We start from the raw sequence: 17,802 nt of genomic DNA, 5'->3' as shown, positions 1-17,802 counted from the left end.
CGTCCTGCTGCTGCATACACCCCAGGAGTCCAAGTGGGGGGAAAATGCATACCCCCAAGATCTGCACCAGGCTCTTCTCAGCAGGGGCTGGGCTCGGGGAGGGGTCTATGAAGGGGGCTGTGGCCACCCCAAATTTCACCACATCCCCCCCATGTAGCCCTGCTTCCAGTGCTGCCACTGCACACCTGCAGCCCCAGCTGCAGCCCCCCATGTAACTCCTGCCAAGAAGAGCTCAGCGCAGCCCCAGCTCCATCCCACAACTGCCCTGTGCAGATCCAGGGGACATACAGTGCCCTCCAGGGTGTGTGCAGTGGCAGGAGCTGCCCCTACCTGCCACGAGCTGCAGCTCCATCCTGCATCCCACTCTACCCCACCCCAGCTGGGCAGCACCTGTTCCCTCCCTCCCCATCCAGCACAACACTTACCAGCTGCACACAGCTGTACTGGAAATTGGACTGGTATTGGCCAATTTGCCTCTTTAAAAATTGGCTATAATGGCCCCCAAAATCTGTCGGTGCACCCCTATCTATGGTCTTTGTTTAAAAAAGATGGTAATTCTCAAATAAAAAGGCAAGTCTCTTCTTTCACACTTCGAAATTCTGTTTACTTCTTACTATTATGGCCACAAACAGATGATCATTTCTACTGGTGGAAATTTCTGAGGGAAGGGGAGCAATGAAGCAAAGCCCCCAGCCCCTTCCTCAAGCAAGGAAGTGTCTGGTTTGGGGAAAAAAGACAGGGAATAACAAGGCAAATAACAATGAGGATGACAGCCTGTGGAGCAGGTGGGGAGCAGTGAGCAGCTGCTACTCTGCTCTGCTCCCAGTCTCAGGAAGCAGAACAGTGGGAACAGTAGGACCACCTCTCTCTCACTTCTCACTTTGCATCCTCTGGAGCAAAAAGCAGGTTGGGAGCAGCTAGTGGTTGCTCCTCCACTCCCTGTCTATGGGAGAAGCAGGAATACTGCCCTATGCCTTCTCCAGACAGGCTCCCATGCCTTCTGCAGCTTTCTCCAGCAGCTCCACTCCTGGTCCCCAGGAAGAATTAGGCAAGGGGCAAGTGTACAGACATTCATTCTACTGCAAGAACTTCTCATGAGATTGTTTTTTAGCTTGTTGTAGTCAGGTTATTTTTCTCCTAGAACTATCATTTTTGCTCTGAAAGAAAAAGCTGGAATGTTTTTCTGCTTCTGATCTCTAATAGAAGAGTAGCAATTCTTCCAGTAGAAACAGGACAACCGTATATAGCCTATAATGGGCTACCATGAAACAAGTTCTGATAGGGTTTCCTACAGCTGTTTCATCTGACTCCTTTGCAAAACCTATATATTCCTTTCCTTTCTCATGTGTTTTTTGGTGTTGTGGAATAATGTGTGAATGGAATCTAGATGCAAAGCAGCAATCTGTAAGAAGCAAGGCAAAACCAGAGCACATGGCATACCTGCCAGCTAACATTCTTGCTTTAAGGATGCAAGAGTTTTTTGTGTTATTCTGATAGATTTTGAACCACTTAAAGTTTTAGACAGAATTCATAATACTTACAGATTCATCTGAATCCTGTGCTTCAGATAACTGGACAATTGGCTTCTTAGGAACTACTAGAAAATGTACTGGAGCTTGGGGCGAAATATCATGAAATGCAATGCACTAGAAAAGAGAGTCAGAAAAGCATTAATTCCATATATAAACTTATCTTTCTCTGAACAGCTTGAACATATCATTACTACCCAACTCCTCTAAAAGATAAGCATGAACTGAAATTGCCATCTCTCTATGTACAACAGCCAGCTTTACTTTTGAGAATCTGACTGAATTATTTGTCTCTTATACTATGGTCAGTAATATGAAAGCTTTAGTACTAAGAATACAAAATGGCCATATAGCAAATATTTTAGTTATTTCTACAGGCATCTAGTTATTTCTACAGAATTTACCTGCTACCTCCTGTTTTCACACATGCATGATGCCCAACTGTGTTAGCCATGTGCTTTCAACAAGCAATGCAGCTTGTTTCACTACAATATTCTGTTGCCACACACACTTTTTGAAGATTCACTGTTATAACAGAGATGGGCCAAATGACAGACTGGTCACTGAAAGATGGAAAACAAAAATGTCAGCTGTTGTCTTGCATATTGGCAATTCTACATTAGACCCTTGGGCAGGATCCTACCTCAGTCACTAGATATGCCAGACACTTTAGAAGTATAAGACTCTATATTGGGTTTATGGCATACCCTGTTCAAAGTTTGTTTACAATCCCTATTGGTAAGGGGGAGCGGGGGGGAACCTGGAGCAGGCCAAGACTGGAGGGAAGTGTGGGGGGGTGCAAATTGCAAAAGGGGCAGCAAGGCTGCAGGGAGAAGTGGGAAAGGGCAGATGGCAAGGGGGCCACCTGACCACCCCCTCACCACTGCTTTCCCTGCTGCATGGGGGGAGAGCACAAATTCAAGACAACCCTCCAATAATTAGATTCTTTACCTGGAAAGTTATAATAAATCTATAAATTTGCCATATATAGAATCTAATTATTGCAAGGGGGAAAGGGGAAGAGTACTAAAATTCAGGGTCAACTCAGATTCAGGTAAATATAGTATTAATTTCTGCTAGGCTCTAGATTATAACAACGTTAGATAGTGATGACTGGCATTGGTTAATTATGTAATACCTTGGGGAAGACAAGTCTGAACACATGAACATCTTTTACCTACCAGATCTATTTAAAATTCTCCTTGTGCTAAACTGAAGGCCTCTGGTTACTTGTTAGACACAAAATAAGGAATTTAGAGCAAGTCATCTGCATAAAAAAGACTTGGGAAAGAATTTTACGCCTTCCTTGACCTTTCTCTAATCCCAGTTTTATAACTGTTCCTAGCAGGAGGGAAAATATACAAGTCCAAGACCCAGTTCTACCCCAAGCCTAGAAGGCCAGCAGGGGTTAGACACATCAGTGTTTCTGCACAAGGGCATTAATGGGAGCGTATGGCTAGCACCACAACCAGGTACCTTTGATTCCCTTACCTCAGTCAGGGCTTTCCAAATTCTAAGTGGCCAGGGGCCACACACTCCTTGGGCAACAGGATCAGATCCATGGGGGACAATGGAACGAGCATGACAGATGCTACACACTCCCTTTTACAAACTCTTCCACGTGTACATACCTTATGTCACAACGATCCGAGACAAAGGCTGCCTACCCTGCACTTACACATCCAATGATGAAAACGCTATACTTTCTCCAAATGATCAAATCCAGTACTTAAGTACACACAGACAACTCTTCCTCATACCAGCCTAAGTAAGCCAGGGGTTGGCAACCTACAGCCTATGGGCCAGATTTGGCTCAGGATAGGCCTGGATGCAGCCTGCCGCAGCTCAGGGAATCAGCAGTAGGCTCTAGCCAAACTGAGGATCTTACTGCTTGCCACATTCAATGTATTCGTTGGTGCAGCATAGCCAGCTTTCCCATGGTCCTAGCGCCAGCTCTTTTCTACCTATCCCCTTTGCAAAAACTGGATCGCCCCAGTTGGTTTCAGGGGTGCAGTCTGGGGAGGAGAAGGCCAGGGCAGGGATGGGTCACAAGCAGTGGCAAAACACTGTTAACCCCATGTAAGTCTTTTTTGCTTCAAAAATAAGAACATTACTTCTCCACTTGCCTGCTGCAGACACTGAACAACTGATTGCTTTTTTTTTTGGCAGGGGAGTAGGAATCCTTTCCATATTAAAGTCAAGTGTCTCTTCTCTGGCCTGTATAATCCCAGTACTTATACACCTTTCCTCAAAACAAGCCATCTAGACCAGGGGTGTCAAACTCTTGCACGGCTAAAGGCTCTAAATTGCTGTCTAACCAGCTGGTCTGCAGGCCAAACTAGGCCACCCTGGAAGCCAGCACTCAGGCCTGGTCTCAGCATGTAGCACACAACCTAAGCTAGCCCCCTGTGCTGCATGCAGCAAGTACTCATCCCTCTCCGGGGCTCACACTGCACAAGGGGCCAGCATAGGAGCTGCACTTCACCCTGTTGAACTAGCCCCCCCCTACCCCATGGAGCACTGGCTTTGGGGCTGGCTTGGATCGGACCACACTGAAGCCAGCACATAGGGCCAATCTACCAGGGAACAGCCTACAAGGTATGCCCCATGCCAGCTTCCCATGCAGTGCTTATGGCACCTGGTCCAGCCCATGTGCCACCTGAAGCACAAGATGCATGCTGCCTGTGGGCTGGATCAGCCACACCTGCTGCAGGAGGCACAGGGAGCGCACTGCATTCTGCAGCCTGTTGGGCCAGTTCTGCGCACTGGCTCCCACACGGCCCAATCCAGATCAGCACCAAACCCAGATCAGCACCAAACCCACACCCCTCCTCCAACTAAAATGTAGTGTGCAGAGTCAGTTTGAGAACTATGGGCTGGATCACATGATTACATGGGCCAAATCTGGCCTGCGGGATGTTTGGCACTCCTGATCTAAACTGTTTTTTGTTTCCTGGACTCTCTAATTTGTCCATACATTCTTAAGTGTGGTGCCCCAAAATGGCCACAGGATTCAAAGGGAAGTCTTAATAGTCCTGAAGACAGCACATTGCTCCCCATGACTTGGATTAAATACTTCTGTTAACACTTTGCACTAGGTCATTAGCTTTTATGCAATAATATCAGGCTGCTGAACTACTTTCAGTTCAAGGTCCAGTGTACCCTCCAGGTCTTGGTCTGCAATGCTGGAACCTAGCCAAACATTTTCCATTTTGTATATGTGCATTTCATCATGCCTTCCCAAGTACAGGACTTCATAATTGTGCTTACTGAAAAATGCATCCTATGTATTTCAGGTTATTTTCCCAAGTTATCAAACACAATTTGAATCTTAATCTTGTCAGTATAAGTCTGAGGCTTGAATCTGTTCCCCAAAAATCTCCTCCCTGTTCTGCTAATGCACCCATATAACAATATACACATGAACTTGAAAATAAGTCGGTCCTATATTTGGTAAATCCAGTTTGAGGCTGCGAGCTTATAAAATTTACTCACAAGAGAGAGAAATACGTGGTAATCAAAGTATATTCACGTTGGCTAATTCCTTACCAGATCTTTAAATGGTGAAGAGGCAATTTTACATTTCTAAATACAGAGAACAGGCTATCCATCACCCCTTACAGTATTAAGAGACTAGCATTACATGGCAGATTAATCTTCCAGGAGGGCTTTAGGTTAGGAGGAATCCAGTTTCCAATTTCTCATAGGAGATTATTTATTACTGACTCCTGGCAAACTGAGCAGACCTGACTTTACTGTACTCACTACAGAAATATAATCTCTGTAGTTAACTACAGTTAAAGCAAAAGTGCCTGAAGACTTTTTTCAATAAAGGGAATTACACATGCACTTTCTGGACAGAAAGCAGCAGCACAAGGATTGTGGCAGAAAGCATTCCAGCCATTTTCAGGTTTGCCATCTTGGCTCATTGGTCTTCCATGCTATGGAACTGGCAGTAGCCATGCAGGTCATAACAATCTACTATTTCCCTGCCCTACATTTAAAGTGGGGCCTACTTTCACAAGCAGAGAGCTCTTTTAGCTCCAAGGAAAAATAACCAACAGTTTGACTGGTCAGTTTCAAAGCCAAGAAACTGAATATTCAGGAGCCTGCAGTGTTGCATCATGTTAAGAACTCGGCTCTTCCGCTGGATTAAGGAGGAACTGAATCTCTTGGGATCCAAGAGTGCCTAAACACATTGAGTGAGGCTGCTCTGATGTGCTGTAATTATAGCATGTGGGAGTAGGCTTGATTAATCGAGTCTGCTGGAGCATGGTAAATACCATACTCCAGCATTTTGTGCAGCCTCCCCAAGCCACTTTGGAGCAAGTTGAACTATCTTTAGTTAAGCTGACCCAGCGCCATTTTTAAGTGTGGGGACACTGATACATTAAGATGCTCTGGGCACTTTAATTAGACTCTACTTAAACTCCTCCCCCGCACTTCTGCAGCATGCGTATAAACCCCCTGAGAGATGGGCGGGCATGCTGCCAACATCTGGAGCAACCAGACAGACACAAGGGCCCAATTAAGACTTCACTCTCCTGTAGCTGGATGACAGGCAGACCAGAAGCAGAAACACTTCACTGCCTTCACAGCAGCATTCCTGGCCTGCAGCATGCAGCTAAGACCGGAACCTCCAACTCAACAAGCACAAGCACTGCCATTTCCTGGCTCAGGCCCCAGGTCCATTTTGTCCAGCCTCTGGTGGCACACAGGGGCAGGGAGCAGGTGCTGGAAGGGAGGATGAGCTGGGTCCAGCCAGTTAAGATTAAGCAGAGTAAAGCAGGCCTCCGCTAAGGAGGTGAAAGCTGGGCCACTCCAACCCAAGGTTGGCCAAAGGCAAGTGCCAGACAGTGCTAGTGCAGGGGGGCGCTTCCTCCAGGAGACGCTTTCTGGAGCCCCAGAAGCGGTTCAACCTGTGCTTTAATACAGAATCGGTCCGACGGGACCGGGGGGTGGGACGGACTAGCTGGGGCTGGTCCTGCTCTAAGCACAGTCTGGACTAGACGGGACCGCCTGAGATCCCTACCAGCCCTCGTTTCCGGTGACTAGAAGGCGGAGGGGCCGGGCACGTGGCCGCAGCACCACCGCGGAGCCCCCCTCGGCAGTGCCGCCCACCTGCTCGTCCTCGAAGATGACGTTGGCGGGGATCTCCTTGCGGATGATCTTGCCGAAGATGGTGTCGCCGCCGGGGCGCGCCGCTTGCGCCCTGCTGATCTCGTCCGCCATCCTCTGCTCCCGCAGCGCAGCGCAACCCCGCCCATACTACGTTCAATTCCCACCCCCTCCCCTATTGGACCAGTTCCTTCCCTGTGATAGCAAGCCGCCGCCGCGATTGGTTCCCTCGCTTGCCCGTCGCCGATCTGTCCCTGCCCACTCCGCGCTTTTCTGCAGCTGCTCTTTGCAGTACCTTCCGGGCTGTCAGAGCCTGGTGGGGGGTGCTAGGAGCATACGCAGGAGGCTTTACTTGTATGAACTATCCCCAGGCCTGCGTTCCCTGCTATCCCAGCTTAGGGGCAGACAGTACAGCCTCTGTGCACCCTCCTCCGGGGTTTCCTCTCTTTCCTTGGCCAGGGCAGTGGAGAGCCACTGGTGGTTCTGCTTCTGTTCCAGCCCTCTACCCAGCGGTTCTCAGCCTTTTCAGGCAACTGCCAGCTCTTGCTTTTTGCTTTTCTCTGGCCCCTTAAAAGTAACCCGGCAGTTGTTTCTGGTGCAAAGCACCAGTTGTTTCTGGTGATCACACCAGAGGAGAAAGCAGACCTCGTTAACAGTTTTTTTACCTCTATTTTCTTGTGCAGGGACCGGGACTCCCCTACTGAGATTCAGGACGGCCTCGGGAGAAATTCCGCCAAGCCTAGGTCCAGAGAGGACCGGGTTAGAGCACTTCTGGAGGGGCTGGACGTGTTCAGATCAGCAGGTCCAGATGCTCTCCACCCCAGGGTGTTGAGGGAATTAGCAGGAGTTATTGCCAAGCACTCATGGTGCTCTGGCCAGGTGCCAGACAACTGGAAGAGGACCAATGCAGTCCCCATCTTTAAAAAAGGGAAGAGGGAGGACCTGGGCAACTATAGACCCACTAGTCTTACTTCAATCCTGGGGAAGCTCTTTGAGAAGATTATCAAGGAGCACATTTGTGATGGGCCAGCAGCAGGGATGATGTACAAGGGCAACCAGCACAGTTTCATTAGGGGCAGGTCATGTCAGACCAACCTGATTGCCTTTTACGATCAGGTCACAAAATCACTGGATGCAGGTGTTGCTGTGGATGTAGTCTTTCTGGACTTCAGGAAGGCCTTTGACACCATCTCCCATCCCATTCTCATTAAAAAACTAGGTGACTGTGGCATTGATGCCTACACAGTCAGATGGATTGCACATTGGCTGAGGGGTTGCATTCACAGTTCATGCCTCCCAGCACTATATCACCATAGCGACAAGCTACCGCACCATTCCTCATCACTACAGCAATGTAGCGTCTCGTGTAGATGTGACCAGCGCTAATGTTGCGTGTTACCCCATGGCACCCATGAAAGGATCTCAGGGTCATGGGCGACTGGTGCTTCCCAAGTCTGAGGTGGGCACCAGATCACCAACTGGAGGGTGGGGGCGCATCACTGAGTCAGCAGTGAAACTGTAAATGCACTTCCACCAACACTTCCAGTTTCGTGGCTGGACTTCCAGGGGCTGCACAGCCGATCTCACAGGGTGCACGTGCGCCCCCTATATATCACCGACACGCAGGGTGCTGGGGTACCCTGGTTGAGAATCCTCACTCTAAGACCCAGCTCCACAGGAAGACTTGAATCTCTAAAAAAAAATAGGACCTAGGCATTCGGTTGCTCACCCCCAGACACTCAAAACCTTTCCCTAACCATTAAGGCACCTACCTTTTCATCAGTGAAGGTCTCGTGCCTGAAGTTCTGCCTCGGTGCATGCCCAGATGTGTCACCATCTTGTCTTGGGCATAGCAGCAGCTCAACACATGGCTAACACCAGATGCCTGCTGAGATACCTAAATTCAGGGTAGGTAGGTAGTTCTCTACCTATCTTTTCTCAGGGGTGTGATTCAGTAGGAATGCCCTTTGCTGTTGATGAAGCCACCAAGGATATACAGGCAGAAGCAAGCTCAACACAAAACAGCAGCCATGGCCCCATTCGTAAGAGACAGTAGCAGTGTTTTGCAGTACAGCCTCCCACCTTGGACCAGCTATGTTGGGCTGATTAAGGGACTTCCCTGGGATGTGTGTTTGAATCCTCTCAGGTCTGAAAAAGCAAAGAACCCAGGTCTCCCATGTCCTGAATGAATTGTCTTAACTATTGAGCTACTGTAGAGAAGGGCAGCACTGCCACTGTTTTATAAGAAAGCTGTGAGCCCTTGTTTTGCTTTTTAAATAGCCAATTTAAACACCTAGATCCAGATAAGAGTTTCAGGCTACTGAACATGTAAACCCCATTAAGGGATTTAATACAAATACCAGTCCGTTTTACTGCCTGGTTTAGGCAGCTGGCTCCTCAACTGTCTCACAAAGCATCTAATTATCTTTCTGCATCATATGGGGAGCCAGAGTGACACAGCATTTGGTTTTGGTAAGGTATTGTCTTGGTTCTATTTGTTTTGAAATGATCTGTTGCCATAGCATTTAGGCTAGAGAAGGCAAGGGCAGAGAAATGCACCTTTCACTTGGCATGGAAGATTCTGAGGCTTAATTTATGCACTAGTATTCTGCAGCAAGATTTGGGTTGTAAACAGCTTAGGAGCATATTGAAAATCAAATAAAATGCAGTTTGCTTTCATTTGATTTTAACCGTTTTCCATCTTCTACAGCTTCCAATCATTTTCTATTTTTCTCTTTCAAAACTGTAACATTTAGGCCTAAACAGCCTGAAACTTTTCTTTTCATCTGAAAAGAAAATAGTCATGCTGCATGTGTGAAACCCTATTGACTTTAATACACTTCCATTTGTAGAGGTGGACATATGAGCCCCACTTATTTTAATGCCATTCTCTCCAGGCACAGTTTCTGTCTCTCTCTCTCTGGCTGCAGTTGCAAGAACTGGCCCTTTATTTGCCTTTTAATTGATAAAGAGACACCAGCGAAGAGATCCATGTAATAGAGAAATGCTGATAATACTGTCAAATCAAATCTGGCTCCCAATGTTGAGCGTGATCCTGCAAGAATTTATGTCTAACTGTGAGCCTAGTCTGTTGAGCTAAAAAAACTCATTTCAGGAGCAATCTTTAGCTTTTATTAAAATAAACTTTTATACCATAACTTAAACTAGTTCTAGAAATCTCTTAAACAGCATTTTCAGTGGTAATTGAAGTACTGCATCAAATTCTGGGCTCCACAATTCAAGAAGGATATGGAGAAGCTTGAGAGGGTCCAGAGGAGAGCCACACACATGATCAGAGGGCAAGAGACTAGGCCTTACAAAGAGAGGCTGAGAGCCACAGGACTTTTCAGCTTGGAAAAGCACAGGCTCAGGGGTGACCCAGTGGCAGCCTATAAATATATAAGGGGTGTGCATCATGATCTGGGGGAGCACCCCAAGGGATGACAAGGTCCAACAGTCACAAACTCCTCCAAGACCATTTTAGGCTGGACATAAGGAAAAACGTCTTTACTGTCTGAGCCCCCAAGGTCTGGAATAGACTCCCTCCAGAGGTGATGCAAGCACTTATTCTGGACTCTTTTAAGAAGTGCTTGGAAACTTATTTTGCTGGTATCCTTTGACCCTAGCTGACTTCCTGCCCATGGGGCAGGGGGCTGGACTCAATGATCTTCCAAGGTCCCTTCCAGCCTTAATGCCTATGAAATTTATGAAATATGAATAATTTTTTGCAAAGTGCTGTACTCATTGGTGAAAAGTGACATAGTTCATAATTAAGTATATAGCCCAGGAGTTATATACTATTTTTAAATCTGTAGTGGAACTCACACGTCTGTAGAGAAGTTTCTACAATGATCAAGAGTAGGATGTTCTAAAGGCCCAATGCTGAAATTGAATCTATGTGGGTGGACCCTCTGTGCTTATGCAGACTTCCCACTTTCTTCAGTGGGATCATTCACGTGAATAAAGTGAACAGCATTATTCCAACACCCAAACCTGTATAGCTTCTGGTCTGGCTATCACGCAGACCATGGCTTCTACTCCATGTAAACCAACTAATGATGACTGCATATTTACGAATTATTCATCTGCTCTTGAGCTGTCCCCAAACTTTCCTGGCATGTGTGTACAAAGAACTTGCACTTGTGTAATGCGTTCGTCCTCTGAGCAGCTTTATCTGACTAAGAAGACCCATAGCAGTCCAGCTGCAACAAGGCAACAAAAGCTAATGTTCCCACCATTACTATCACTGAAATGAGATGTTGAGGAAAAAGATGTGTAGGGACAATGACCTTTTAGTTATTCTGCAAACTGATTTGTCTTCTAACCACCAAGCTAGCTAAAAGCACCTCATCCAAGGGTTAGGCAAAATATAGCCCATGGACCAGATCCAGCCTACATACAGACTTTGACTGACCTGCAGTGGGTCCCTCGGTCCCACCTGGCCCAGGTGCTGTTGAGCCCATGGCAAGTCCCACTACCTCAGGGCATGCAGTGGAGCTGGAGCAGCTCCTTCCAGTTGCTGCTGCCAGCCCTAGCCCCATGAAGACTGGTGAGGATGTACATGTACAGCCCTGACCTCCACCCGCCCCGGACCTGCATGCCCACCATGAGCAGCCATGGCAGCAGCAGCACCCAGGCAAAAGGGATCATAAGTAAAACCTTGAAGGTCTTACGAATCATAAAGTTTGATACAGTTGGGGAAATGATCTGTTTCTGTTAGAGAAATTAAATCTCTAAATAACAATGTGTATATGTGAATGAAAATCCAAGTAAGAGACCCTCAGATTCATGTGTAAGCCTTCCTTGAATCAGACTTGCATGCATTCGGGGGCTTTAATGAGGGAAGGAGAAAATTGATAACCTTCTACCTCCCAAAAGAAAAGAAATGAAATGAAATGAAATGAAATGACCGAGCCTTTTACCTTTCAGTCAGATCTATGTCCACGACTGTTTGATAATTATCTTATCACTGTTTGGTGCTATATATAAAATGACCTGTCAATATCACTTTCTCTTCTCAGTGAAAAGTTGTTCACATCAGCACCATGACAACTGCTATGGAGTTCCTTTATAGGCCCCAATCTGGCAGTGGGCCGGATCTGGATACTTCTGTGGTTGGGGGAATGGGACTACAGTCAGTGTACTCAAGCAGAAAAATAAATTGTCTAGGTGGTAACTACATTGTTCTATCACTCTCAGTGCAGACATTCCAAGTCAAGGTTATAGTTCAGTCCTGTTATAGTATAAGAAAACAGGAACTTACATACTGGTGTATAAATTGAACTGTGGTCCATCTACCTGGTGCTTTTAATAGTGAACACCATTAGATACTCCAGAGAATGATGCAAGAAAACTCCACTGCAGGCAGGTCTTAGATAACCTGTCTCCCTATGAAAATCTTGTCCTTACCTTTAAAAGTGGAATATTGGCTTAATTCTATGACCATTGTCATGTATATCCTCTCCAAAACTCTATTTTCAAGATTATTATAATTTGTTACTTTATTAATAGGTAGATAACTGTCCACTGCCTCTCAGCTTTGATGAATACTTTGGCTCAATGACATCCAAGGTCAGTGAGTTCCAGAGTTTCATTACGTATTACTGTACGAAAGATAGACCAATGGGTCAGAGTGTATATGATGTTCTTTTTTCTCTAAATCTTGCCAATTTTTTTTTCCACATAACTGACTAATAAACAGCCTTTTCTACCTATCCATGCAGTTCAACTTTACCCCTTCCATTATCTTGTACCTTTTTATCTGCAATCACTATTCACCTGGTAATTTACCTACTATTGGCCCATGATACCAGTCTCCGTTAGCCACTAATTACATTTTAAAAAATGTTTGTGCTTTCTCCTGTACTGGTACCTCATACCTACGAATAGGTCCTATAAAACCATGAAGTCGTTCCATAACTTTCTCTGATAAAACCATGATACTTATAAAAATTCATAAGTTAGGTCACTGCTGTACCAATATCACTGCTGATCACGCTGACAGATATTAACTCATTATTTCTTGTACCTGGACATTGTTTTGTCTGGCCTTACTTTGAGTTAGTAAATGTGCAGGGATCATCCTTTTGTTAAATGTTTGTATAGCACCCAGCACAGTAGAATGCTACACATGACTAGGGCTCCAAGGCACAATAGTAATAAATAAAATATTTTTTTGTAAAGTAACGTTAACATAATGTCATGCAATGTAACATCCCTTCCACAGCTTTCCTTTGTTACTTATGGTAAAATCATGTAGGCCCATGTCTTCAGAGATAAGCAGACATTGCATTTTCAATGAAATCTTGGCCTGAATCTCTGTCTTTCAGTTCTCCAACTGTAAGATAATAGCACTTCCTTGCTTTTTGTGAATGCTGTAAGGACAAACACAGTAAGAATGTGAGGTGCTCAGATATGTAAGTGAGTGTCATATAAGTACCTAAGCCAAATGTATTCATTCTGAAATGCTTACTTTTCTGTTTTATGTTCTTGTGTGATGAGTCAAAGAAAAAGATTCCCGAGCTATGCTATTTAAACATACTTTTATTCTGCCTCTTTCTACTCATCTTTTTCCTAAAGTAAACAACTCTTTTGCTTTAATCCTGGCTTCCTGGAAGGCTTCCCTACCAAGTATCCTGGAACCTGCCCGTTTGTTAAATCCTTTTTGAATGGAGGGGCCAAAGCTCAGCACTGGTTCAAGAACAACCAAGAGTCACTTTTAGAAATTTTACTAAAGAGAAATCTGAAACAAACAAGCAAAATCTTCTATAGATAAATGTAACCTCAAGACTCTGGCATGAGTGGATAGAACACCTTTTGAAGTTGGCTAAAGAGTTGGGTCTTATATTGGGCTTTAGTCTTATATTAGAGTGGGGAAAAATGTGGACCAAGTTTCTGTGGAAGCCAAAGATACAGCAACTTTGAGGTTCTTCAGTGCAAATCTAAACATGCTCTCCTACAGGAGAAAAATACATATGCAGGTGAGATGTTTACTAAAAAAAAAAATATGTAAAAGAAACCCCTTCCTTATTGGCTCTGATAAATATGCCCCAATTACCCAGATGTTGGCAATTTCTTAAGAAATGGGGAGTGAGTTTAAATGCAGTTAAATGTTGGCAAGGCAGCAAAAAAACCCCAAACCGCCAAAATGTCACAGCATCCATGCAACATAAAAGTGTTTGTTAACTGGAAATGGATGGCTTTCCCATGAAAGGCCTGACACTGAGAGCTCGTCTCTTCAGCCTTCAAGAACTGAAAAGCCATTGCTATACAGGTGCATACATGCACCCGCCTTCCACCTGATTTCAGAGTAACACAGATAACCACCTCTCCTTCTTCAGGCCAGTTGTTGCCTCATGGTTTTCAGAACCTGCCAGCCCTACAGACTTTTAAACAAATCCTTTAGTCTTGGGAAAAATGAGAGTTATCTGATTCTTCCCTTATGTCGAGGTGTGAAGCCCCAGGAGGTGCAGGCTCTGCAGAGCCTTTGAAGCACAGCTCTCTAGGCGCAACCTCCAAGCTAGCCTTGGCCCGAGCCCTGATGCAGCTAAGCAGGGCTGAGCTCCTCTACTTTCCGAGGGCCTGCTCCATGGTGTTAAAGCCTGGGGCTGAGCAGAAGTAAAACTGCAAGAGCCACTCACAGGCAGCACAGGGCAGGACCTCTCTGACAGAAGACCTCGGCTCTCCCTGTTCTCGCCTCGCGGCCCGGAACCAGTAGTGCTGGAGCAGCGTTCCGCCCGGCGGAAACCCCCGCACACCCGGAAGTCGCCCCCCCCCCGGGGAACCGCACGGAAAGCTTTAATGAGAGCAACGTTCTCCTTCTGAGAGCGCAGGAACAGGCTAACCGGGGGGGGTGGGGCTGGGCTTCCAGCCGGGCCTTCCCACTGGTTGGCTAGGAGCGAGGCGGGGGGGAAGTGGGCGCGGCCTCCGCGAGGGCTGGGCGCCAGCCGCAGGCATGGAGTCTCGGAGGAAGGTCAGCGGGACCGGGGGGCGCATGCGCAATGGGCGGGCGGTCGTTTTCGGTGTCTCCCTGGTAACGCGCCGCGGCTGCAAGGGCGGGAAAAAGGGCTTGAAGCCTTGGGGATAATGGGGCTGCCCCAAGCCTGGCACAGCCAGAGCCGGGCCGCCCCCCCTCCCCTGGGCGTGACCGGGCCGTTCTTTCCGGGCACCGAATCGGGACCACGAGCCGGGCCCCATAGACCGGGTCGGTCTGTGCGGCCTGTGAGGAAAGGCTGAGCACCGCTGTGTTAGCTTGAGGCTGCGTCATCCACCCCCTCCTCCTCACGCCTGGTTTCTAGACGCATGGGGAGCCCCCGCCACCATGCGCTGGGCCAGGGACTCTGTCGCAAGTGACTGGGACAGGCCGGGGTCCCAGGGACCAACCCCTGTGCATGGGAGGGGCGGGCCCCAGGACCCAGGGGCCAAGCCTGGTAGGAAGAGGTGGCACCAGGGCCCATGATCCTTCCTGCAGATCGGCCTCGAGCCCCACATCTAGCTGGCAAAGCTGAAAGGTTGAGCACTGCTGCATTAGCTGATATGTGGATGATGGACGTTTCCTAGTGTGGGCACCAGAGTGGGCTCACGTTGTGCTACACAGTTAAGTAGAAGGCAGAGTATATTTGCACCTTATAAACTAACCAAAGAAGATCATGACTGGGCTGATCCGGGATGGAGGCAGAGCTCGTGACCCAGCCCCTGCTGTCCTCACCCCAGCATGAGCGTACGGAGAATTCCAGTACAGCGGGGCTGCAGAGCAGAGCAGCCAGACAGTGCCAGATTGCTCTGAGCTGCACCACCCCGCAGCTGTGCCATACTGGGGTTGTCCATGCGCATGTGTGCTGGGGCAGGGGCAGCAGAGGTTGGGTCACAGGCATGTGGTCCACTCCCTACCAGGGTTAGGCCAGTCACAGTCTGTCCTGTGGGGAACAGATTGCACCTCTGCCCTGGCACTGTGCTGTCGCGGCTTTGTGATCCCAGCTGCACCTGCCTGTCCCACCCCTGGATGCCACTCCCCGCCCACCTGTAACTCCATTCTGTCCACCCAGCTCAAAACAGCCTGCTTGCAGGGGTCCTGGGCCAGTCTTCATGGAGACTCTGCCTGCCCACCCACTCTGTCCAGGACCTTGTGTGGTGGGTGTGGTGCAGGTGGGTTAGGCTGCCCAGGCAATAGAGTTGGGCCCTGTGGCAATGACGCTGGCTGCAGCAGCTAGGAGCCACCACCATCAGGGCTTCCAGGAAATGGAGTCTGGCTGCTGTGCTGTCCCAGTCCTGCTGTGTGCCCATGGTTGGTGGGACTAGCAACATGCATGACAGTGTGGGCTGCCCCTCACGCCTGGGCTGGGTGGGGCCAAAGGACCCATCACAGGCTGCATAAAATCCCTTGGTGGGCCAAATCCAGCCTGCAGGTCATTTTGCCCACCCCTGGCATAAAAGTTGTGGAGTAAGAATGTATTGATCTTGTTGATGTATACCTCCTTTAATGTCTTGGCTCAATTCTAGTCACCACTGTTATCTTTTTTTGACTGATCACTTCATGGGATAGTTTTAGTAGCATCCCCAGCTTATGTGTATGTTGTTCATGGACTTAATTCTTTACTGAAGTCTTGAAATTTAAATCATTGTCAAAGAAGCTACTATCATTTCTTCTTATACTCCTTAGAGAGATGTTTGTGTTCTTGACTGGTAATAAGTTGCTTAAGCACTGAGAGAGGACTAATTTCACTTGTATAGCTTCTTAAGTTACCATGACCTTGATGTTTTTGTACATGAAGCGTTCCATTATTCATTTAACCATAATATTGGGCAGTTATTAAAGAGAGGCTTGCCTTTGGATAGAAAGTATTCGCAAATATTCGTTTCAGAAGTGGTTTATGCAATTTTAAGCATTTGAGGGCCAGCGCTGTTTGTCACCTTTAAATGGAAATGTGTTAGAAATAACATAATTTACGTTGTTTGGAAATTGTTCTGTATATGCTTTCCTTAACATTTGAAGAAGGAAGATTTCAGCATATTTATAAAAATAATGTGGTTTCAATAATAATATTTCTAGAATTTTCGTAGGAGATTAAAATTAAGGGTTTTTTCCCAATAAACAATGAAGAGCTGTCCTTTTATAACTTCACAAGTGTGTTAATACATCCTGAGTATCATTTGTTTTTGGGATATCCTGAAAAAAAAAGAATAGCCTCATAGTCTTCTACACACCAAAAAAGAAAAGTCTTATACAGTTTTTATTCTCAAGGTAAAGAGCAAGTCTTAAACCAAACTGGTTGTTTGTACAAATGGAAGGCATCCCATTCTTTGAGAAGACACACTTCGTTAGCTTCTCTTTTGAGCAGTGGTTCCTATACTTATACCCACTGTTTATATCTTGCAGTTAGATTTTACCAATCTTTTTATGCAAGGCATAAGTCAATACCTAACTTTATTTTGAAAGATCTGTATATGAAAATAATATGAAATCTTAAGTAAAATTAGAATTTATTAATATACATCTGAGAGTCGATGTAAACATACGTGATGGTAAGAAGATTTTATTGCTGAGGATGGGTAATCCTTTTTTTGTACTTCGATGCCCATCAGCAGTTGACAGAAAGCTGAGATTTCATAGGCATGTCTTTGATTAGCGTGGAGGTTGCTTTTATTAAATAAGCAATTAAATTGTATGCATGTCAGATACCATATTCTTCATAAAGCAATTGTAAATATTGCTTCTATTAATAACCACTTCATAGATTTCATAGATGTTAGAGCTGGAAGGGACCTCGGAAGATCATCAAGTCCAGCCCCCCACCCAAAGGGCAAGAAGTCAGCTGGGGTCATAGGATCCCAGCAAGATAAGCATCCAGTTTGATCTTGAAGGTGTTCAATGTAGGTGCTTGAACAACCTCCGATGGCAGGCTGTTCCAGACCTTGGGGGCTCGGACAGTAAAGAAATTTTTCCTTATGTCCAACCTGAAACAGTCTCGCAGTAGTTTATGACTGTTTGACCTCGTCATCCCTTGGGGCGCTCTGGTGAACAACCGTTCCTCCAGATCCTGGTGGTCGCCCCTGATAAACTTATAGGTGGCCATCAGATCACTCCTGAGCCTGCGCTTTTCCAGGCTAAAGAGCCCCATGACTCTCAGCCCGTTGTCGTAAGGTCTGTTTTCCTGAC

At 46.6% G+C, this 17,802-nt stretch overlaps 2 protein-coding genes across 2 annotated transcripts in view; one reads left to right on the top strand and one right to left on the bottom strand.

Moving 5' to 3' along the window:
- The window catches only part of HINT1 (histidine triad nucleotide binding protein 1), an 8,490-nt gene extending 1,701 nt beyond the window's left edge, over nucleotides 1-6,789 (bottom strand). The window contains exons 1-2 of the mRNA XM_019555370.1: nucleotides 6,651-6,789; nucleotides 1,542-1,646 (exon numbers count right to left, since the gene is read on the bottom strand). Of these exons, the coding sequence (XP_019410915.1) occupies nucleotides 1,542-1,646; nucleotides 6,651-6,761 (216 nt within the window). The 5' untranslated portion in view covers nucleotides 6,762-6,789. The remainder of the gene's footprint in view (nucleotides 1-1,541; nucleotides 1,647-6,650) is intronic.
- A 7,725-nt stretch (nucleotides 6,790-14,514) lies between these two features.
- LYRM7 (LYR motif containing 7) overlaps nucleotides 14,515-17,802 on the top strand; it is a 19,757-nt gene continuing 16,469 nt past the window's right edge. Inside the window, exon 1 of the mRNA XM_019555400.1 lies at nucleotides 14,515-14,619. Coding sequence (XP_019410945.1) covers nucleotides 14,602-14,619 — 18 coding nt within the window. The 5' untranslated portion in view covers nucleotides 14,515-14,601. The remainder of the gene's footprint in view (nucleotides 14,620-17,802) is intronic.

This window comes from Crocodylus porosus, unplaced genomic scaffold (genome assembly GCF_001723895.1).
Source record: "Crocodylus porosus isolate Cpor-Errol unplaced genomic scaffold, CroPor_comp1, whole genome shotgun sequence".
Lineage (NCBI taxonomy): Eukaryota > Metazoa > Chordata > Crocodylia > Crocodylidae > Crocodylus > Crocodylus porosus.
This window is presented reverse-complemented; position numbering and strand designations above follow the sequence as displayed.